This window comes from Ursus americanus, chromosome 23 (assembly GCF_024610735.1).
Source record: "Ursus americanus isolate L20-20 chromosome 23, mUrsAme1.1.p, whole genome shotgun sequence".
Classification (NCBI taxonomy): domain Eukaryota; kingdom Metazoa; phylum Chordata; class Mammalia; order Carnivora; family Ursidae; genus Ursus; species Ursus americanus.
The window spans coordinates 42399664-42423006 of NC_142149.1; the positions used below are offsets into that span (position 1 = coordinate 42399664).

General features: G+C 52.1%; 1 protein-coding gene across 1 annotated transcript; it reads right to left on the reverse strand.

Moving 5' to 3' along the window:
* Positions 1-5826: 5826 nt before the first annotated feature.
* On the reverse strand, positions 5827-6486 carry BHLHA9 (basic helix-loop-helix family member a9). The gene has a single exon (XM_045773632.2). It carries the CDS (start codon positions 6484-6486, stop codon positions 5827-5829), a length of 660 nt encoding a protein of 219 aa, XP_045629588.1.
* Positions 6487-23343: the final 16857 nt, after the last annotated feature.

Here is a 23343-nt window from a genome sequence, read left to right on the forward strand (position 1 = left end):
GCCGGTTTGGAGCAAGATGAGCGCATTGCAGTAGAAAGAAATAGCTTTGGTTTGTGTGTCATGCTGGCTTCAGAAATGCTGCTTCCAGCAAGGGCTGTGACCAGGTGGTGGGGGCATGTGACCAGCTGAGAAAGGGGAGGACAGGCCACAGAGCCACCTGCTAGGGGCTCAGGGGGAGTCTGGGGAGCTGAAAAGGCACCCGGAGGCTAATAAGTTTCAAAACAGTGTGTGGCTTTGGCACAAATTGTCAAGTTTGGTAAATGTGACCGTATTTAATTAAGAATTTTTGCTTCATAAAGGAACCCTGCAAAACGCAGGCCTCCAGGGTAGGCAGTGAGATCTTTGCTCTCTGCAGTGGGAGAGAGAGAGAGCTACAGACTTCCTCCTGGTCTCATTCTTAAAGGAGGCCCTTCTCCCCCAGGCCAGGGGTGGGGCAGGAGAGTGAACTGGGCTTCTCCGCCCAGGAACTTTCGGAAATGTGCTAATGTCTTTTTAAGCATGAGACCTCCTGCAGAGGGTGGAAAGTTGGGTGCCTGAGACCCCTAGACTCAAAGTCGGTGTCCGGCTTGGCCAGAATGCCATCTTACTGCTGGAAGCTGACCCTGGGCTCCCCTGTGGGGCCTACAGCTGCCCAGCCCAAAGATTCCATAGCCTCTGGCCAAAGGTGGCTCTTGAGTCCCTGAAATATAGCTGGCTTAAATTGAAGTGTGCTCTAAGTATAAAACACACTGGATTTTGAATACTTAATACAAAAAGGAATGTAAAATATCTCATGAATACTGTGTATGTTGATTACATATTAAAGTGATAATATTGTTGATACATTGAGCTGAATAAAACATTATTAAAATTAATGTCACCTCTGTCTCTTCACTTTCTAAAAATATGCCGACTAGAAAATTAAAAACTAAAAACATGGGTTGTATTGTGTTTCTGTTGGGCAGTGCCGGCCTAGAACAGAATGAACCTGACATAAAGGGGTCTTTCTGACTTAATAAAAACCCTAAGAGAAAAAGAAAAAGCCAAGAAGTCCCAGGGTGGCTCGTGGCTGTGGGGTTGCAGGGTGGGCTGGCTTGGAGGGTGGGGGTGTAGGCTTGCCTGGTCACTGCACGCTGCTGGGCTCACGGTGCCATCTAGTGGCCTGGTAGTGAGGAGGGGAATGACCAGAGGTGGGGTTGGGGCCCCCAGGGAAGGGGAGAGGCAGGGAGGAACCTCAGGTTGGGCTCGGGGCTGATAAGCCCAGCCCAGCCAGCTGCCCTGGTTGCAGGCTGCAGACGCCGACCCGCCCACCCCACCCCCACTCCCAACTAGGGTCTTCTGTGGAGGCCCATGGGCCATACTCATCATATGAAATGGGTTTGGTCTGCACAGCGTTAACTCTATACGTGCTTTTTAAAAAATCCATTTCACATAGACATGGAGCTTCAGGCTTCTAACATGAAGATCTGGAAACTCTGGGCCCATTTTCTGCGGAACAGAGAGCCGCTGGGCCAGCTGCAGCCCTCAGAAGGGGGCATAGGGCTTCTCCAGCTCCACCTTCACAACGCCTGCCTGCCTGCCTGCCTGGGGGGGATTTGAGCTGTGAGCCCCTGCAGCTAGACAGAGGGACTGGCCTTTCTCTACCACTGCTGTCCGGCCTGGCTGCTGAAGAAAGTCACTCCCTTCTCTCCCTCAATTCCCGGTCCGGCTGCGAGGTCCTGGATGGGGCCCGTGTGCCCCCGGCTCCCTTGCCCAGGGTCTGGCCCAGTTACCACCGGCTGGCTGAAGACAGCAGCCAAGCGCCCAGCGCGTGTGCAGTGGACACTGATTCCTACCTCTGCCTACCCTGGGCTCAGCTCACCCCGCAGCAGGGGCAACTGCTGCCTTCTGGTATCTGTGTGAGCACGTGCGAACACACACACACACACACACACACACACACACACACACACACACACACTGTCAGAAAAACCTGCTGTCCTCCTGTTCCTATCAGCAAGCCCCCAGGTTTCACAGCCGGTGAGGGTGGCATCTCTCCAAAGGAATCACTCGGGATACTTCGTCCTCGCTGTCCTTGCTCGCAACGTTTCCCTACCCCTCTTTGGAAGGCGCTCTGAGGAGACAACTCTTTCGCCTTTAAAAAGCAATTATGAAGAATCCAACAGATACTAACTCCGTTTGCGTGCCTCCAAATTCTCTCAGGGCAGGTTCATGTGCCTGCATGTCTGTCTCCAGCTATAATCAGTGGGCACAGGCCATTCGTGATCTGCGCGGTGAACTCCCGATTTTCACTCTGCCTGAACACCGGAGTTCGCTTCGCCACACCTCTGCGGCCGGGCCTCCGTATTCTTGCAAATCCTTCCCTGTGCCGTGCCGCTGGGACTGCCTTTTTGCAAATCTGCTTTTCTTTTTTGGATTACTCCCTTGAAGTCTTTTAATGGTGATTTTGCCAAAGTGTTTCTACCAAAAAAAGGAACAGACACAAGACAGCTAGCAATCTGCAAATGTGCCCTTTTCTCCACACCCCTGACCACATCAGTCTTACAGCTGTTATCTTTGCTGGTCTGTCTCCTTCATTGCTAGACAGACAAGGTGCCACTCCCTGTGATGGGGGCACCGAGGGTAAGGGAAGGGGTTGGAAGGCGCAGGCTTCCGGAGAGAAGCCAAGAGACGGTCCGTATTGGAGGCCTTCGTGAGCTGTGAAGCTGCTACCAGCGTCTGTCGCTCTTCTCCAGGAGCCCCACGTGGGATTTGATCCCAGGACCCCAGGATCATGACCTGAGCTGAAGGCAGACGCCCAACTGACTGAGCCACCCAGGTGAGCCTCAAAGAGGTTTTTTGGTCATAAGGTGCCTGACACCCACACATCCTGTGAGGGCTTATGTAGACATGTGGGTGTGTGAGTATTTGTGTGTGTGCATGGATCGACCTAACAGCTACTCCTTGCCTCTCCCTGACGCATTAGGGTCTCCTGGGCTAGAATACCTTGAATTATGTGCCCTCCAGGTTTTCTGGAACCTTTGCTCGATTTTTTTAGTCTGCTTCCCCAAACCGTACCCATTATTCAGGATGACTGACTGACTGTGGAGAGAAGCTGAATCTGTGATTATTAAAGGAATGGACATTATCAACTGAAACCAGATAGTTTGTCCAAATAGAGAGAAAAATAGTCCAACAATAGGTATTAAGTGGATATAAAAAGGAGAGCACAGGGCGCCTGGGTGGCTCAGTGGGTTAAGCATCTGCCTTCGGCTCATGTCGTGATCTCAGGGTCCTGGGATCGAGTCCTGCACTGGGCTCCCTGCTCAGCAGGGAGTCTGCTTCTTCCTCTGCCCCCCCCCCACTCATGCTCTCTCTTGCTGGCTCATTCTCTCACAGATAAATAAAATCTTAAAAAAAAAAAACCTCTTTGAATACTAGGCAAACACCTAACAACACGCAAATATACACGTGTGTGCATTCACACACATGGTCCTGATAAGACAATAACTAATGTGTTGTGGACTTGAGTTTATAAAACACCTTCCCAGGCATTCTCTCTTTATAACAACCTTGTGAAAAGAATATGTCTTAATAGCTTCCACTCATTGAGCGCTCGCAGGGCCAGGCACTACGCTAAGTGCTTGAAATGCATTCTCTCATTTAGTCTGCGCAACAGCCTATGATGTAAGTCCTTATTTTAGCCCGTTATACAGAGCAGAACACCAAGGCTCAAAGCCCTTAGGTCATCCGCCCAAGGTCACCCAGCTGGAAAGTGAAGAGCCGGAGAAGTACTTTCACATCCCTCCCTCCGACCTCACACATCTGCTGCACACTCGCGCTTCCACCTGCAGGGGGCGCCCTCACCACGCCTGAGCTGAGCATGCAACCGAGCCAGACCGCTCACCTTTTTCTATCCTGGAACTTAAGAAAGCAGGACTTGCTGGTCATTTTATTATGTTTCCAGGGCATAAAGCTCTGGAGCTGAAGCTAGGCGGAAGCATTGTCCAAACTGGTCATAAGATTATAATAATATACAAACAGTAACAATTTATGGAACACTTTCTCATTGCCAGAAACTGTACACTATGAACCAATGTTAACCCTCACAGTCACCGTGAGGTGGAGTCATCTGTGTCAGCGGTGAGGAAGAGAGGTTTGGAGAGGCTAAGTGATGCCATGGGTCGTGCATGTAGTGAGTGGCAGAGCAGAGGTTGGACCCCAGGCCCGTCTGGCTCTTTCCCTTCCACTATCAGACAGTGGCACTGCCTCTCCACAGATGGAAGGCTCAGTGGGCAGGCCTGGGGCCAGAGTCCCACATTTTGTTCCTGGTTGGACCCATGACTCCTCTGCCCAGAATCAAAGCCTTCCTGTGATCTGTGCTGCAGACCCCTGCCCTGTGAAATTGGGAACCCTAACACCTGTGAGCTAGGGACGGGACACCAAGTGTGCCAGCCAGTGTCTCGCTCACAGAAAGCAAAGATAACTTTAATTACGGCATTGAGCCTCACCTTGACCGGTTGGGGGACCCCTCACTCATCTCTGGGTCTCTAGGTATCTCTCCAGCTTCCATGATGTCCCCTATTCCAAGCTGGGTAGCTTTTCTTCCCCCAGCTGGCAAGTGTCCAGCTCTCCAAGGAGACCAGAGAGCCCTCAGCCCTCCCCTGGCACATCTGGGTCTCAGCCCAGCCAGCAGCAGCTGCGGCAGCAGCCCGTCAGCATGAGTAAGGCCAGAGATTAGCTCGGGAAGGCTCATCTTAGATGCAAAAGCTCTCCAGACCTCTCTGAGAGGGCTGGTTGTGCCTCCCACTTTCTCAGCAGACTTGGCCTGAGGCCCTCATTCCCTTAACCTCTTTCTTCCCTATAATCTTTCCTGATTCCGTGTCTGCCCCTCATCACAGAGGTCCTGGCTGCCCTGAACCCCTTCTCCCTGGGAGCTCCATGCACCCACGCTCAGGGTACAGGCAGAACTTACTGACTTCCAGTCCCTGGTCTGCCCTAGTCTTCCTTCCCTGAGACTGGCCCAGACTCTGCTTCCATTGCAGCCCTCACAGTGGCTCTCTGCAGACAGCAGCTGGGCAGGGTGTCCCGTCCAGAGATGAGAGACGGCCTGCACCCTGAGTCTCTTGGTGCCACTCCCTCTTCAGATAATGTCCTCTCCCACAGTGCTCCTCACAGCGCTCACCCACACCTGGGGTCTTGCCATGAACCAGTGCCCCAGGTACCTACCTGTGGGCATCAGGCCCTGGGCCCAACATTCCACAGTGAGCTCCCAGACCTCAGGCCTTCCTGCCACCCTGGACCACTGGGCCCAGTGGACACCTGATAGCAGACAGAGATGATAGCTTTTCCGTTTTTATTTGGCTCCTTCTGTTGCCTCTCTCAGATCACAGACTTGGGGTATCAGCATAGGCAGGGGATGTGGATGCCACACCCATTGGACCACACCAGGAGTCACCCATACTCCCACATACAAGTCCCCCTGTCCAAAAGCCCCCTTCCTCCTAAAAAACAGCAAGAGAACATAGGGTTCCGAGGCACAGGAATGTGAAGTTCACGTTTCCAAGAAGAGTTCATCAAGTCCAAACGGAAGAAAGAGCCCGGCAGGATCCTGCTCCTTTCCCAGAGCCGCCAGCCCTGGTTGGGATTGGGGCGGCAGAGAGGGGTGCTGGGGAGTGCAGCCCTGGGCTCCAGTTCCTTCCAGCTGTCAAGGCTGCCTCCTGTCTCTCTCTCTCTCTTTTAGGCGTCAGCCGTTCGGTTTTTCTCCGTCCAGGACGTTTTTAGAACTCTCCCCTTTAGTAGCCATCCTGCCATTGGGTGCTCCCTGGCCGGCCTCCTTCCAGGCACACCAGGTAGCTCCGGGGCCAGTCAGCAGTGCTGGAAGCCCAGCCCGGGGCCCGCACGCAGGTACCCCCGCGGCCAGGCAAAGGGAGCCCCGGGACCTCGGCGCCAGCTTCCCGCGGACGTCTGGGCCGCGCCCTGAGCCTCGGCCACCACCCGGGGCCGCCCCGGGGCCGTGTGCGGGGAGCACGAGGCGCAGCGCTGCGCGAAGGGGCCGGCGGGCGGCGGGGCGGGCGGCGGCGGCGGGCTGGAGCGCGCATCCCCGCCGCCCCCGGCGCGCGCGGCTTGGCCGAGGCACTCCAGGTGCCCGCAGGGCCAGCGGGGCGCGGGGCTGGCGCGCAGGACCAGGGAGAGCGCCGCGATGCGGTGGATGGCCCTGCGCAGCGTGGCGATCTTGGAGAGCCTCTTGCCGCCCAGGTCGTGCCGCAGCGCCCGGCGGAGCGCGTTGAAGGCCTCGTTGTAGTCCAGGATGCGCTTGCGCTCCCGCACGTTGGCCGCCATGCGCCGCGCCTTCGAGCGCACCGGCCGGGCGCGCTTCCGGCCCCCCGCCGCCTCCTCGGCCTCGCCGTTCTCCCTTAGCACCCCAAAACCCCTCCCGGCCTCCAGGCAAGCGCCCCCCAATTCCTCGGAGGAGCCCTCGGCCCCCTTGAGGCCTCTGAGGCCTGGTCCTGGCGCGCCTCGGTGCATGGCCTTCCCCGGGCCTTGCTGCCCCGGCGCCAGCTCACGGGGCTGACAGTCCACCTTCTGAGCGTTGACTCCGCAGGCTGGACACTCCCCGCCGGGCCCTCTCTAGCTGGGCTTTATGGCACCACGTGGCTCTCCACCCTCCCCATCCATCCATCTCCCTCCTCCTGCTTTATTACCTGCCTCCAGGTAGGCTGGCGAGGGAGGCACCGAGAGGAAGGAAACAGCGAAGGGAGGAAGCATGCAGATTCTTGTACGAGGGGACCAGACCGGCAGCCCGGCCACGCCCGGGGCAGTGCTCCAGCCGCCAGGGAGAACTGGCTCTGCCTCACTCCAGGGCCTTTCTCAGGGGACCAGGTTGAACATGTCACCTGCAGACCCCAAATACAGTGCCAAATTTGGCCTCAGAGCAGGAGTGCTGATAGGGGCACGGAAGGGTCGCAGGGCTAGTTGACTGTGTCTCGCGAACCTTCAAAGTTCACATCAAGGCCTGTGGACAACACAGAGCTGTCCTTGAGGAAAGCATGACTGTCCCAGTGGGTCCGATATGTCCCAGTGGGACCCATAGGGAGGGACACATCTGATCCAGCAGGACCCCACGGGGAACAGGGACCTGGACCTTCTTGCCTTTTCAACTACCAGAGTAAAGCTGGCTGGGACTCTGGATTTGAGTTTTAACTGGGCCTTACTCTCCCTCCAGCTCCCTTTGGCCCCCACTTCTGAAGGCAGAGCTGGGCTGAGTCAGCATCGGAGGGTGATGGAGATGATCTTGCGGCTCTCCGGCTCCCTCTGTGGTACCCATCAGGGCATCTTTGGTATTCAGGGCCCTTGGGCTGCTCTGTTTTATGACCAGCACTGCACTCAGTGAACACACCCCACCCGCCCATTCCTGGGGATTTGAATTTTAAATAGAGTCTGGGAAAAAGAATAATACTTAATCCTAGAGAAAGACCCTCAACAGAAGTTCAGGCAACCACAAGTGAGTTATTTGGAGCACCAAGTTCAATCTCATTCCCAGCCACAGTCCACATGCCTCTTGCTGGGCCACCAGCTGGGGCGGGTGCCGGGTTTACATCCGTCTCACCAGAGAGCGTGCCAACAGCCCCATCATCTCCGACTGTTCATTGCTCCACAGAGGAAGAGACAGGGCACTAGGAAACAAAGTGTTTATGTATCTGTGGGATTATTTGTTTTATTGTCAGTCTTGCTCACTAGACTGTAAGCATCCTAAGGACATTTGTATTTCTGGGGCTCTAGTCCCCAAATCTGCAGTATCTGTGAAAGTCAAAAGTGAATGAAGGCAGATAGAACTGGATGTTTTCTCCTCTCTACTCAATCTGTTTCCCATCTCCCCACAACACACACACATGCGCACACAATCACACTGAAATCCATGCCTCCAGCAGGATTCTGAGCACCCATGTCCACCCATCCAGCTCGAGTAACAGGGTGTCAGTCTCACTGGGTCCCAGAGCCACAGGCAGAGAATCGGGTCAAAATCCAGAGGATCTGGTTTCTGAGTGTTACATTCTATGGCCACCTCTGCTCCCACCCCTATCCATGTCCCTCCACCCCTCCGTGCCACTCTATAGAGAGAATTAAGTCACTGCCCTGCACATGGCTTTGCCCAGCCCTTCAGAAAGGCCCGGCCCCAAGGGCCAAGGGTGGGCAGGTCAGGAAGTAGCAGGTGGACATTTCAGTCCCAGAAGGGCCAGGTGGGAGAAGTGATTTGATGGATGAAAGCCCTCTCTTACCCTACCCCCAGCCAGTGTCCCCTTCTGAAACTTCCCCCAGCCAGTGTCCCTTCCTGAAATGTCTCCTATCCAGGGCACATTTGGGCATATGAGTGCTTCCAGAGAATTCCACTGGACGGGGAGTCAGGAGACCTGGTTCTAGTTCTGCTACCAACTTGCTACATGACTTTGTACCAGTCATATCTTCTTCTCCGTACCTTTCCTTTTCTTTGCAAAGAAGACATCCTCTCTACAAAAGAAGGTCGGCAGGACCGGCTACATAATTTGCAGGGCCCGGTGCCAAAGGAAAACGTGGGGTCGCTCGTTCAAAATTATGGAGAATTTGAAGACAGTGACAGCAGAACATAAACTGAGCTTGGTGCCCTTCTAAGCTGGGGGAGGGGGTGCACAGGTCCCATGCCCATGAAGCTGGCCCTGAGTGTAGGACACAGTAGTGTAGTGGTAATGAGCACAAGCTTTGACTCTAAACTCATCTGATATTTGCTTCTTTCATAAAGACCTCGGGAAAGGCTCTGCACCTCAGTCCTCTACCTGCAAAATACTAGCCTCAGAGGTCTCAGTGAGAGATGGACCCCGGTAGAGTGGTTCTCAAGACATACCGCACCTGGTTGTCTGGAGGGCAACTCAGTCTGAGTGTGATCATTAACAGATTTCCCCTCCCCCACGGGGTCTCCAGGGAGCCCATTACCCTCCCCCCCATCTGGAGGAAATAGATGGGCGAGCCCCGAGCCCCCCTCATCTTCACAGAACGATAGACATGACCTATCCAAGGAATCCTTCCCTTCCCACCGATCCCCAGGGTAGCCTCACAGAGGGGAGAGACTGCTTGGGGCAGAGCAGGAGCTGAGGGGAGGGTGCCAGTCGGGTGATCAACAGGCCGAAAGTGTTTGCAGCACCTTTCCTTCCTCTAGTGAGAACTCACAATCCCCACGAGCAGGATGCTGCCTGGTCATAATTAGTAATAATAACAATCATCATCTTAATAATATTGGTACCGACTTCTATTGAGTGCTTATTATAGGCCAGGCATCGTACTAAGTGCTATTTATTTATTTTTACTAAGTGCTTTTTAAACATATATTATCTTAGCCCCACAACAATCCTATATGGAAGGCCCTGATATTATAATACCCAGTTTACAGACTGCGACCCAGAGAGAATTAAGTAACTTGCTCCAAGTCAGAGGGCTGAGCTGTGGCTGAGCCAGAATTTCAAATAAAGCAGTGTGGCTCCTACTCTGAACCTCTCTGGGCTGGACCTGCATTCTCAACTCAGGGAGTCCCCCGACCCCCACCGCTCGGGCAGCCCCCACTGACCACCTGCCAGTATTAGAGGTCTGACACTTGCCCTTTGAGACAAAAGCCATTAAGATATTCAAATAGTTTCAACCAAGGGTAAAAAATAAAAAGAGCTTGGCTGATACAGAGAAGGGTTGAGGGAGGGAGGGAGGGTCCCCCCAATGAAGAAAGACAGCAGCAAAGAATAGAGAGTACAGGCTGGAAGCCAGGAAAAGTCCAGAGGAGCCCAACTGCCTGTCTCCTGGGCTGAGATTTGTTGCCTGGGGTTTCCTTGGCTAATCCTATTTCGGACCCCAGATGAGCTGATGGCTGCTGGGAGCCCAGGAAGAGCACAAGAGAGCAGAAGTGACAAACCAGTGCCCCCTGCTTACCTTACTGCAGGTGAGCAAGGGCACAGTAAGCCAAGAGGAGCCCGAGGAGACTCAGATCAGCTTAGAGTTCTCTACGCGCACAGGGTGGGAAGGCTCTAGGCCAGAGTTCTGGATGGAGTTCAGAGGACTGCAGGGGGTCACTAGATTCTGCAGCCCCTTGCTAACCTTTCCTCCTCTGTGAAACCAGCCCCAAGCCCTTCCCTACAGGGCTCCCCTTCTTTATTTTTATTTTTCTTTATTCTTATTTTTTTAAAGATTTTATTTATTTATTTGAGAGAGAGAGAGCATGAGCCGGGGTGGGGGGAGGAGCAGAGGGAGAAGCAGACTCCCCGCTGAGCAGGGAGCGCAACGTGGGGTTCCATCCCAGGACCCTGGGATCATGACCTGAGTCTAAGGCAGCTGCTTAACCGACGGAGTCACCCAGCCCCCCTTTATTTTTGTTTAAAATCAATTAACATACAGTATATTATTAGTTTCAGAGGTAGAGTTTAGCGATTCATCAGTTGCATATAACACCCAGTGCTCATTACTTCAAGTGCCTTCCTTAATGCCCATCACCCAGTGACCCCATCCCCCACCCACCTCCCTTCCAGCAACCCTTAGTTTGTTTCCTAGGGTTAAGAGTCTCTTATGGTTTGTCTCCCCCTCTGATTTCGTCTTATTTTCTTTTTCTTTCCCTTCCCCTATGTTCATCAGTTTTGTTTCTTAAATATGAGTGAAATCATACAAAATCAGACAAAGATAATTGTCTTTCTCTGATTGACTTATTTCTTTTAGCATAATACCCTCCTAGGGATTCGAAGGGGCACCTACACCCCAATGTTTATAGCAGCCATGTCCACAAAGGTCAAACTATGCAAAGAGCCCAGATGTCCACTGACAGATGAATGGATAAAGAAGATGTGGTATATATATAATGGAATATTACTCAATCATTAAAAATGAAATCCTACCATTTGCAACGAAATGAGTGGCAATAGAGAGCTCCCCTTTGTAACTCCATCTCAGAATTTAGCAGATCATATTGTGCTTTTATGTTCATGCTGGGTCCACATCTAGGTCCCCTCTGTATTCCGGTCCTAGCCCAATGTCTGGTAGATAGCAGGGGCAAGGAAATATTTTCTGAATGTCAAATAAATGGTGTAATCCCTGATATTAAGAAATTCATCAGGGGCGCCTGGGTGGCTCAGTCGTTAAGCGTCTGCCTTCGGCTCAGGGTGTGATACCGGGTTCCTGGGATCGAGCCCCGCATCAGGCTCCTATGCCAGGAGGCTGCTTCTTCCTCTCCCACTCCCCCTGCCTGTGTTCCCTCTCTCGCTGGCTATCTCTCTCTCTGTCAAATAAATAAATAAAATCTTTAAAAAAAAAAAGAAATTCATGAAACTATAGGAACCCTACACCGGTCTGATGAAACAAGCTCTATATGCAAATCCAGTAAACATTTATTGAACAGCTACAAATACCAGGCCCAGTGCTGTAGGTTTTCACATGTGTTGACAGCCACAAACGTGTATCAACTTAAGTCTATAGACGCTCAGGATTAAAATAGAAGGACATAAACCATGCAGCCACATAGAAATGCTTTAGCATTCCCCACCCACCCCCATTCCCTGGGAGGAATCTGACAGTTGTCAAAGCTGTGCTTCTCCGGGTGCCTGGCTGGCTCAGTTGGTAAGTGTACTTGACTCTTGATTTCGGGGGTTGTGAGTTTCAGCCCTATGTTGGGTATAGAGATGACTTAAAAATAAAATCTTAAAAAAAAGAAAAGAAAGCACAGGCTGTGGTTCTCACACTGAGCTGTAGCAGAGGCAGCCTTCGCCCAACATCTATGGAATTCAAAATTCCGTCTCTAGCGGCAACGTGGTTGGAATGCTCAGAAGGATATATTTGTTCCTCCAGAGTCTAGCTCCGTGACTATTAAATTTTAGCTTGCATAAGAATGACTGCTGAGGGCTTTTACATCATGCCTTGCATACCACAATGTAAGGTTTATTCAAGGATAACTTTGATTACACGCAATTTTCTTCTTGCACATTAACTTTAGAAATCCCTACCCATGTGTTGGATGGAGGGAAAATTTATGACAAGAGCCAACTATGGGTCTCAAAAGGAACAAAACAGCCATAGAGAATCAACAAGGGAAAAAAAAAAAATGAGGTTGAACCACCGACTTCTCTTCTGGTCCCCTAACCTGAACCCTCAAATCGACCTTAAAACGAGGTTAGGAAAAGCCAAGAAAATGCCCAAGCAGCCCCAGTTCCCAGCCCTAGGAAGGGGCCCACCCTTCCAATCCCATCCCCCAGCCCCCAAACAGTTTGGCTTTTCTTTCCCGCGTTTTGCACATTTCCAGGCCAGCCCCCCCCCCGCCCCCGTCCCCGCCCTTCCCCGCACAGATCAGGAAATGGCCCACGGCTCCAAATTCATAATTCTGAGCCACACTCTGCTGACACATGGCCGGGGCTGCCAGAGGAAGCGCCTCCGCCCCCCTCGGCCCGCGGCCTACGAAGGCCGGGGATCGGCGGGGACTCCGCGGGGGGCTCGGGCGCGGGGAGCGCGGGCGGCGCGGCCCGACTTCAAAGGCGGGCGGCGGGGCAGGTATTTCCGCGGCACCTGCGGCGGCGGCCGGGCCCTCCCGCCGCGCGGCTGGAATCCGCCCCCGCCCGGGAGCGCCGCTTCCCCCCGCCCGGCCGCGACCCGCCTGGCGGAGGGAGGAGGGGCCGCGGCCGTGATTTAGGGCCTGGCGGTTCCGCTGGCGGCCGCGAAGGTGCCTATTACCGCCCGGCCGGGCCTGGATTTCAGGAATTCCTGCTCCTGCTCTGGAGGTTCCGGCGCCGCTCGCCCGAGGGAGGGCAGAAGTCCCACCTGAGAGAGAAAACCCGGACCGAGGGACGGGCTTCCCGGAGCAATCGACCCCGCGGCGTCCTGAGAACTCGATCGCGCCGGAGAGCCGAGCTCGGGGAAGGCCTGCGGTCGTCCTTCGCCTTCAGGCCGAGACCCTCAACAGCTCAGTTCCGAGCTGGGGCACGGGTAGTTCGGAATCTGGCAGATTTGGGCGCAGTTTCCGGCGCGGCCCATTCATTCATTCATTCATTCATTCAACAAAAGTGTATCGACTGCCCATTGGTGTAGAGTAATGAATAGAACGAAAACCTGTCCTCACCGGAGTCACATTCTAGCGCGGAGAGCGAATAATAAGGAAAATAAATTAATTAATAAATAAATTATGGAGTAAGTAAGTACTATTAGAAGTACGTTAGGAGGTAATAAATGCTCCCGGGGAAAACCAAAACGAAGACACAAACAAAACCACCAGAAAAGATAGGAAAGTGGAGAGTGTGTGTACAGATTTAGGGGTTGGGGGAGGTGGGGTGAGGGAAAGCTCACCTGAGAAAGTGACATCTGAGTGAAGACTTGAAAGAGAGGAGGCACTGCGGCTGTCGTGGGGACATGTCGCGGAACCGCACGTGCAAAGGTCCTAAGGCAGGAGTATCGACCCTTTTCAGGAGAGTATGGACAAGCAAGGGGGCCAGTGAGGGTGAGGCAGAGTAAGAAGTGAGCTTGAGTTGGTGACATGGCCATGTAGGCTACTGCAATATCTTCCAAGTGTACTTGGGCAAGAGAGGGGAAGCCATCAAACATTGATTTCCTCCCCCTCACTTCCTGCAGCTTTAGAAACAAAATAGGAGTGCCTGGCCGGCGCAGTCGGGGAAGCTCACCACACTTGATCTCAGGGCTGTAAGTTCAAGCCCCATGTTGGGTGTAGAGATTACTCTTAAAAAATTAAATTTGGGGGGGGGGGGCGCCTGGGTGGCTCAGTCGTGGGGCGCCTGCCTTCTGCTCAGGGTGTGATCCCAGTGCTCTGGGATCAAGCCCCACATCAGGCTTCTCCGCTGGAAGACTGCTTCTTCCTCTCCCACTCCCCCTGCTTGTGTTCCCTCTCTCGATGGCTGTCTCTCTCTGTCAAATAAATAAATAAAATCTTTAAAAAAAGTTAAATTTTTAAAAAAAAATTTAAAAAAGAAAGAAAGGAAAACCCTTAGCTTTCTCTTTCTCTGACTGCTGGATGAGGACTCCCTCCACCCTCATCTCTTTGTGTTGGTGTCCTCCCTGCCCTGCCAGTGTTCTGGGGGCATGTCCTCTTCTCTCCGGACTCCACCCCACCTCTTTGGGGGGCCTTGGATCATCGGTTCCTGCTCCTTTGGTTTCATAACCTTCCCTCTCCACTGGCTCCTTCCTTGGGAATACAAATGTGCTCAGGCTGCTTTCTCTGAGCGAGTCTTTCTCTACATCCTGCAATGACTATCTTCCTTTCATCTCCTGGCATCAGTGCTCACCCCTCATAAACCGTATCTGGCTCTTGCCACCCCCAACCCCCAGTCTCCTGAACCCCTCTTCTTAGTCATTCATCTCCCCACCCCCACTCCAGCCCCCCCCCCCATCTCAGCAAGCCCTTCCTGGTCAATCGAGTTACACATTTATTGAGCACCTCTTTGCCAGGTCTTGGATTGGGTACTGAAGATACAGTGATGAACAAAATTGACAGGGTTCCTGCCCTCAAGGAGCTCACCATGTAACGCAGAATACCATCTCATAACCAAATTATTTCAACAGCATGAAACAAAAGAACTCAAGGTTTAGAAGTGATGCAGAGGACAGAGTGTGAGTTTCTCTAAGGGGTCAGGAAAGGTTTTCCAGGGGACATGATGCCTGAAGTGGATTTCAAAGGATAAATAGGAGTTTGCCAAGCAGACAGGGGGTGGAAAGGCATTGAAGACCAAGGGAACAACATGTGACAGGGGCCAGAAGTTTAAGCCATCATAGTATGATGAGGACAATGCAGTGAACTGGCTTTGCCAAACCATGATATGAGAGACCAGGGAGTGGGAGATGAGGCTGGGGATTACTAGGCATCATGCCAAAAACTTGGCTTTGGTCACTGTAGATCCCTGGGTACCACAAACGGATAGGAAGCTGAGGAGTGACACAGTCACCAATGGATTCTCGCTAGAGCAGCTTGCAGGGGTATGGAGAATGGATTTAAGGCAAACTCCAGTTAAGAGGCCACTGCAGGGGTCCAGCTGACAGGGGAGGGGCCTGAGCTATGCAGGTTGCAGGGGTTGGGGGTGGGGGTGCTGGAGTCAACACATGGGGGTGACCAACTGGATGTGGCAGATGATGAAAAGGAAAGTGCTGTCTCCTCCCCATCCTCCTTCAAGAACTGGAAGCCGGGATTTCTGAGCAGCCCCTAGTGATGGGCTCTCTGGACTAGGGTCCAACTGTGGACAAGGAGAAGGCTCAGGTAGGGCTGAGAGCTGATGGCATTATGGTCACCTGGGGGGGGGGCAGTGGGGAGACCTGGGGCACTGGGGCATTCCGTACCTGTTTTGGATTTTTGTGGTTTTTTTTTTTTTTTTGTCGTTGTTGTTGTTTGCTAAGTAGCATCCAATAGCCTTCTTACCTGGGGGGAGGGGCACCTCCCTGGTGGGGTTCTGGGTGGGAGGGATTCCTCCCAGCTGGGGCAGACTGGAGTCTTGACTTGAATGTAGAGCAGGTGTCCCAAAGAGACAGGCAAGACAGAAGTTGCTCTGCCGTCGCTGGGCCGGGAGCCTCCAGCGTCCTGGGGCTTACTGCCTAGGCCGGGGTCCAGCCACCCAGTTTCCTGTAATTCCCATGAGTTTCCCAGACTTGATCCCCAGCCTTTCTTTCCATTGATCTTGTGAGCTGCCTCCAGGCTACCCAGGAAGTTCCTGTTCCGCTTTAGTGAACCAGATCGGGTTTTGTTGTTTACAACCAAGAATCCTGACAACACAGACTCCCCAGCCAATCCTGTACCTACCATGTACCAGCTCTGAGACCTGGGCTAGGTGACTTCACCTCTCTGACCCTCAGTTTCCTCATCTCTAAAATGGATTGGTAACTGCCTCCTAACCAGATTATGATGAGTAAATGACACCATGCACCGAAAACGCTTGGTGCTGTGTCTGGCATAGAGACCCTTACTACGGTATTGTCATTATGATTGTCACCCTCTTGAAGGCAGACTGAGCACCCAGGAGTTCTTTCTTCCAAGTTCATGCAGGCATAGGGCCCTCGACCCTACCCCAAAACCCCAGCCCACAGAGTAACTTCCCTCCGTCAAGCACATCCTGATAGCTTGTTCCTTCTTGCTCTAAAGCTAGAATATTTCTTGACCTACCCTCACGTCTGCTGTGCCTGTAACACTTAACAGCAGAGTGCTTGTTTGGGCTCTGGGATAAGACCATCATTTCTTAGCTGTTCAGCCTTGGGCAAGATGCTTAATTAACTGCTCTGTGCCTCAGTTTCCTTGTCTGTAAAGTGGGGACATGTCATAGTACTGCTTCATCGGTACAGTTGTGAGGATTCAATGAAACAGCATGTTACGCTTTCAGCACAGGGCCTGGCCCCTCTAAAGTGTTCTACGAATGTACTTTCTCCTCCTGCCGCCGCCCCACTCTCTTCCCCAGCCAGTCTGGCCACTAGAGCTGTAAATCATCCAGGAACTAAGAGCATCCTCCTCCCTTCCCCCCCAGTACCAAACTCCTTATCACCTCCACCCACTAATGACCTGGTGATTGGCTTCTCATTAAAGCAATGACAAAGGGCCTCTATGATTTTAGCCCGGTTCTCATCAGCCATAGATCTGCCCCAGGGTCATTCAGGGGTGAGGGAGGAATTCTGGGTCCCAGGGCTAAACCTGGTGTAGACTGAGGACTCTGTCTCCCCGTCTCCCTGGGAGGCAGCCACTGCTCTGTCCTGGAATTCTTAGGACAGGGTACTGGTATTGGGGCAGAGAAACAGGGTCCCCCCACCCCCAGCGCCCAGGAGGCTGAGAGCCAGGTGTGGTCTCAAGGAACCATCTCTGCCCTCTTGAATTTCAGTGTTCTCACCGGTCAAATGGGAACACTGAATGGTAACACCAACTTTGTGGGGTTGGTGTGAGGATACGAGATAAACTGAATGGTGTCAATGAATGGTAGTCTTTACTATTACTGTTATTGCTTTCATTATTTTTAAATTTCTATTTTTATTATTATTAGAACCCAGGTGCCAAATTTTCCCACTCCGTTTGGTAAATAGCTTATTCTGTCTCCAGTGATTCAGGACGCCACATCTCTATAATGCCACCTCCAGCCATTTCCGTTTAATCCTCGTGTGATCTGGCAATCCCTTGGCCTCCTTGTTCATTTTCAGAATTGTTTTCGATGTTCTTGGCCCTTCACACTTCCATGGGAATTATAGAATCCTTTTGTCTAGTTTAATCATCCCTCTGATTATTCTTCTGTGATTCTTTTATATCTCTGTATGTTTCTTTCTCCAGGTGGCTTCCCTCATGGTGGCAAAATAGCTGCAGGAGTTCTAGGAGTCACATGCATACTCCATCATGCAAAAAAAGGAGAAGAAATCCATCCCGTAGGCAGTTCCTCCAATCCTGACACATAGAAACTGTGAAATAATTAATGTTCATTGTTGTTTTCAGCCAACAGTTGAAAGCCCTGGCCTTTCCTGCAGTTGGCTGGGCTCTCCTATGCATGTGAGCAGAAGTGATGTAGGCCACTCCCAGTCCCGTTCATACTAACTTCCCGTAAGCAGCCTCCACACTCGCCTTCCTCCTGGCTTGAAGATGGAGGGCAGCCGTGGGAGCCACAAGCTAAAGATGATGGAGTCAAAAGGGAACAGAAGTCTGGGCCCTTCTTCATGCCTGGAGCAGAGCTGCGTCTAACATCACCTTAACCGATTTACTTTTCATACAGTGTTTTACAGATTTTTTAAAAAATATAATCACTATTCACTTAAATTTGCTCATATATTCACGAATTTCTTTTGCTCTGCCTTACCCCCTGTATCTCAGACATTCCAGCTGGGGCCATTTATTTCTGCGTCAATGACAGTCTTGAGAGTTTTCTCCACTGAGCGCCCGCCGGTGACGGCCCTCTCGCCTTTGGTTCTCCCATACAAATTTTGGTTGACGATTACATTTTTAGAAAATCACTTTGAAGCTACGATGTTGTCTTTTTACTTCCAGTGCTGAGATGAGATCCCAGCTTCCGAGGAACCGTTGCTCCTTTGAAGGTAATTTTCCCCCCAGATTGGTTTGGAAAGCTTCGCATTGTTTTTGGTGGTTTTGATTGTTTTGAAGGTTCCCTAGGACACATTTAAATGTGTGTGTTTTTTAGCCAAATGTGTGTGGGCTTCTTGAATTTGTCATTTGTTATCTCTCCCCAGACTGGTAAATTCCTCACCTGTATCTTCTCGAACACTGCTTCTGCTGCTTTTTGTTTTTCTCTTCTTATGGTCCTCCAACCGCACACAGGATAGACCTTCTCACTGTCTCCTTCTCGTTTATTCTCTTCACGTTTGCTTTATTCTACAGACAGTTTTAAAAAGCATTTCCATAAACTTCGGTTTAGTCTGATCCTCCCAACTCCGTGTGAGGTAGACAGGGAAGAGTTCCTCTTTTGCCAACAAAGACAAATGAGACTCAGCAAGGCAAAGGCATTTTCCCAAGGTCACCCCGCTCCTGGTGGAGCGGGAAGACAGTGAGGCAAGTGGTAGCAAAGACGCGGTATGATCTACTCAAAGTTTAAGCTCCAAGGACGGATAACCACGGGTACGAGTCCTGGACCCACTACTCACTAGCATAGTGACCTTGGAAAAGTCACTTAATCACTTCTCGCTGGGATTTCTCCACTTGCAAGATGGGAACCATAATGACTACCTTGCAGGGCTGTTTGGGGATGTTCAGGAGATATTATATGCAACATTCCTGGCACGGAATAGGCATTCAATAAATATTTGATGAATGAATTAATAAAGTGTTTAGCCCGGTTTGGCGCAGTCTCTCAATCAATGTTAGCTATTGCTATTCTGTTTATATTTTATTTATATATAAACATACTACAGTTTGTTGCTCTCAAGATTGTCATTTCAACAAGGCCCTCCGAATTTGGGAGCCTGTCAGGTGTCCTGCCCCCGCCCCTCCAGGCTCCCCTAGACGTGCCCAGCGCCCTCCGCAGGACGCGGCCCGCCCCGCCATAAATCAGGCCCCGTAGGCTCCGGGCCTGTAATTAACAAGCCGCACTGGGCGGGTCTGGGGCGGCCCCGCCCACCCTGTCCCTGGGGCTTCCTGCGCCAGGTCCTCCCCAGGAGGGGGAGGGAAGGCGCGGGGAGCTGGGGGGTCTCCCACAGCCCCCTGATTTATCGCCCTCTGTGTGAAGGAGATTTACGAGCTAAGACCCGGAGAGGGGAGTTGGCTGGAGGGGCAGGGAGCGGGGTGCCCAGAGGCCAGGGAGGCCGGTGGTCACTCATGTAAATCCTGTGAGCTAGCCGTCACGGGGCCAGGCTCTGAGCCGGGTTCTATGAGCTTACTGATTCTTTGCGACACCCTGCAGGGTTCTGGTATCTGTTTCCCTGTTTTTCAGAAGAGATAAGCGAAGTCTCAGGAAGACGAAGTTCACCCTAACTCCAAAGCTTTGATTCTGTTTATTGTACCATTCCCAGTGACTTCTTGGGGACTGCTATAATCCCCCCCCCACCTTTGGCTATGTCATTCCCCCCGTAAGGGAAAGAGCCCAGGTAGAGACAGGGCACCTGCTTGGGGTGGGTCTGGGAAGGGGGGAAAGAGAGCAGAGTCTCCAGGGCCCGCAGGTGTCTCTCTCAGCTTTAGGACAGCACTTTGCTGTGGCTGTCCTTTCGCGCCGTTCATAGATACGGAAACAGAGCCTCCCAAAGGATTAGCGGTTCATGGAAGGTCAGGTATCCGAACTGTTTTCTTTGTGGGTTTAGGCGAGGACACATGGGAGCACAGCTGAATTCACCATCATCACAGGGATTCGTGGAAGCTTCAGTGAGGAAAGCGGCTTTGGCTCCAGGGGCCTTCAACAGATGACCCAGGCCAACCGGGTCTCCCTCTCTTGGGAATATTCCTGACACAGCCTACGGTGAGGTTCCAGCCGCAACTCTGGTGGGATAGGAGGACTGTCATCTACAGCCCCCCAACCCCACCCACTGGACTTACGATGGAGGCAAGAAGTGTAACCTTTACCTCAGGGTCCTTAGGACATGGCAGATCTTTCCGTGGATTGTGAGCCAGACACACTCAGCCTCAGCTCCTAGCTCCTCCTTTGATCAGCTGGACGCCTGTAGGTAAGTTATTTAACCTCCCCGAGCCTCAGTTTCCTCATTTAAAAAATTAGGAAAAGAGAATCCTCCCCACTGGGTGGTGTGAAGGTTAAATAGGATAAAACACAGAAGGCGTTTAAAAGAACTTCTGGCCCCTGTACCTAGGATCTGTAGAGTAGATGTGTCTTCCCGGGGTAAGGGCTAGAAGCTTGGCTTTGATCGAGCGAGCTACACGGTCCACATCAGAAGCACTCAGCGTGGAATTTCATAGACTCTAAGAATCTTGAGACAGAAAGAGATCATTTGATTTCAGGATGCTGAACCTTGGCTAACTTCGGGGGGGGGTGGTCTCTGCATCCCCCCAAATCCACTCCTCAGTACTTACGGAACATCTACTACCCGTCAGGCACTGTTCTCGTCTCGAGAGAGGTAAATGAAACACAAACCCGTCTTCGTGGATGAGGACAGACTAATAAATAAACTATGGAGTTTATCTAAAATGTTACATCGAGGGACGCCTGAGCAGTTCAGTCGGTTAAGGTTGTGATCTTAGGGTCCTGGAATCGAGGGTCTGGCTCCCTGCTCTGACGGGGAGTCTGCTGCTTCTCCCTCTCCTTCTGCCCCGCCCCCTGCTCTTGTGCATCCGCGCTCTCTCTCCTTACTCTCAAATAAATAAAATCTTTGGGATCAAAATGGAAAAAAAAGAAAAATAGTTACATCTATAGGCTTTTATCAGATGGTCAGGGGCATCCATAACCCCAAAAAGGTTGAGAATCACTAATCTAGTCCAATACCCTAAAGGGGAGCCACACATCATAGGACCAGCCAGGACTTGAGTCAAAGTCCCTGAGAGTCTGGTGTCCCTCTGTCCCCTGCACCATTTACCCCAGAGAGCAGGTGAGCTGAGACCTACTGGGCGCTCAGTGTGGGTTCGTAATTTTGTCGGTGGGTTTCAGCACAGAGCCAACCCTCCAGGGCACACCTGCACCCCCGCCTCATCGGGGCACTTCACTCTTGGCAATGCCCCACGCTCTGCATCCACAATGAACGCAGAAGTCACGTGGGGGCTGGGGCAAGGAAATTCCCAGCTTCCCACCTTATAACGTTTCTGTGCCCACACTCTCCTTTGCTTTTGTGTCAGGGGGAGAAGCAGCTCTCCCTCTGCCCAGGGCTGTCCCTTCAGCCCCCCTGGACAAACTCACTCCATCAGTTATTCCTCCACTGTCATGAATCAATGTCTCTCCCCCCCTCCGGCCCCTTCCCCTCAGTCCAGAAATAGGGCACTATTCCAATTATCCATTGCTGCATGACAAACCACCCCAAGTGGCTTCAAATACCAGTCTGTTATTTCTCATGAGTCTGTGGGTTGATTTGGCAGTTCTTCTGCCTTGTGTGATGTCAGCTTGGGTCACTGACGTGATTTCATTCATCTGGGATCTTTTCTGGAGCTGGAATGCCCAAGAAGGCCCCTCTCGCCCTCTCCAGGGGCCTCTCTACATGGGACATTTCTCCAGCAAGATAGCTCGGACTTCCTTACAGCGTGGCCGCTGGGTTCCAAGAGGGAAAAAGGGATATTGCTGGTTCTCTTAAGGCTGAGCTTGGTGGGAAGAGCTGGGACACCACTTCTGCCAACTCTCTAGGTCAGAGCAAGTCTCAAGGCCAGCCCAGAGGGAGGGAAAATAGATTCCGTCTCTTGATAGATGGAGTGATGTGCGTATCCATGGATTAGAGGAATTATTTGCAACAGGATTGGGCAACTATCTCGCAGAAGTGGTCCTGAATATAACTAAACCTTCCCTTGATCCTGTTTCGCCCTACCCACCACCACCCCTCCTGCCTCAATTCTGCATCCCGTAATAATCTGGATTAGCCTCTCTCTACTCTGCTGAAACTACATTCATCGTGACTTCCTACACGGCTGACATGATGTCCAGCTCCAGTTCCCACCCTGCTTGCTCTACCAATGAGCTCTGAAGCAGCTGACAACTCCCTCCTTCCAGAAACAGTGCCCCCTGCTTCCTGATATGCACTCTCTTTTGGTCTCTTCCCACTTTTTTTCTTTTTTGTTAGCTCCTCTTCTTCCAACAAGCCCTTCAATGTCAGATCTCTGTTTCCAGCTGCAAGCTCTCTCCCAACATGCATATCCATGTTCCTTGCTTCTGGAATACTCTTCTGCAGACATCACAACGCAAATACCCACCTCTTCTCCTTGGCTTCCCATCTTGGTGAATGAACAAGATCATCATCTTCCCGACTACTCCCGCTGCAAACCCAGGAGCCAATCCTACATGCTTCCCGTCTTCACTGTCCACTACCCTCCCAGATCCGCACCGTCCGATGGTCCACTGAGCCTGTTGCTTTTACCTCCTGGTTTGCTCTCCAGTCTGTTCCCTTCTCTTCACCCTCACGGCCACTGCCTCATGGTAGAAGCGTCCCCAAACTGCTCTCACTGATCTTCTTGCCTCAGTCTATCTACGCTTCATCTTTCCCTGCACCCAGCTACCCAAACACCCTTCGCAAACAAGTCTGGTCTCTCCCCTCCCCGCCACCACGGTAGAGCTGACCACAGCACTTCACAAAGTTTGTTGTGATGTGAACAGGCGTTAACAGCAACAACAAAAGTTCTCTGGACAAATACATTTGAAAAATGATGGGCTTGAACAAAACCAAGCAGGTTTCTTTTTTTTTTTTTTTGTCCCCCCCCCCTTCTCCACCCCAAGTGTGACATGGCTGATAAACTGGAAGGGGCTGCAGACATACGGCATGCTGTGGGGGGTGCTAGAAGCCGACGGCCCCACAAGCATGGGTTTGGTGTCCCCCATTTAACAGACAAGGAAACTGAGGCTCCCGGAGTGTAGGAGCCATGCCTAAGGTGACACCAGCGCGGTCTCCTGGGAGCAGGTACCGCTGTTCCTGCCTGGGCCAGGATTCTAGGGCCTTTTCATCCTGTGCCTGAGTTAAGATGCTTTCTCTCTGAGCCCAACCGTGACGGTGCAGAAATTTGTTTCCATCTGTGAAATGTCAAGGCCGAAGCTTTTCTGTTCTGCCCTGGGTCTGCACCTGGCCGTGAACTCCATGTGATGAGGACACGGAATGCACGTGAGGTTCAGTGGGGTGGGGTCCGGAGCCGACGACCAAGAAAGAATTCTTGAGGCGTCTTTGGTGCACAATTGGTGGTTTATTAAAGCACGGGGACGGGACCCGTGGGCAGAAAGAGCTGCGGCCCCAAGCAGGTTTCTTTGCCACCTGCCTCCTAGGATTCTCTCTCCACTGTGCTGATACGCACAGAAACAGAGA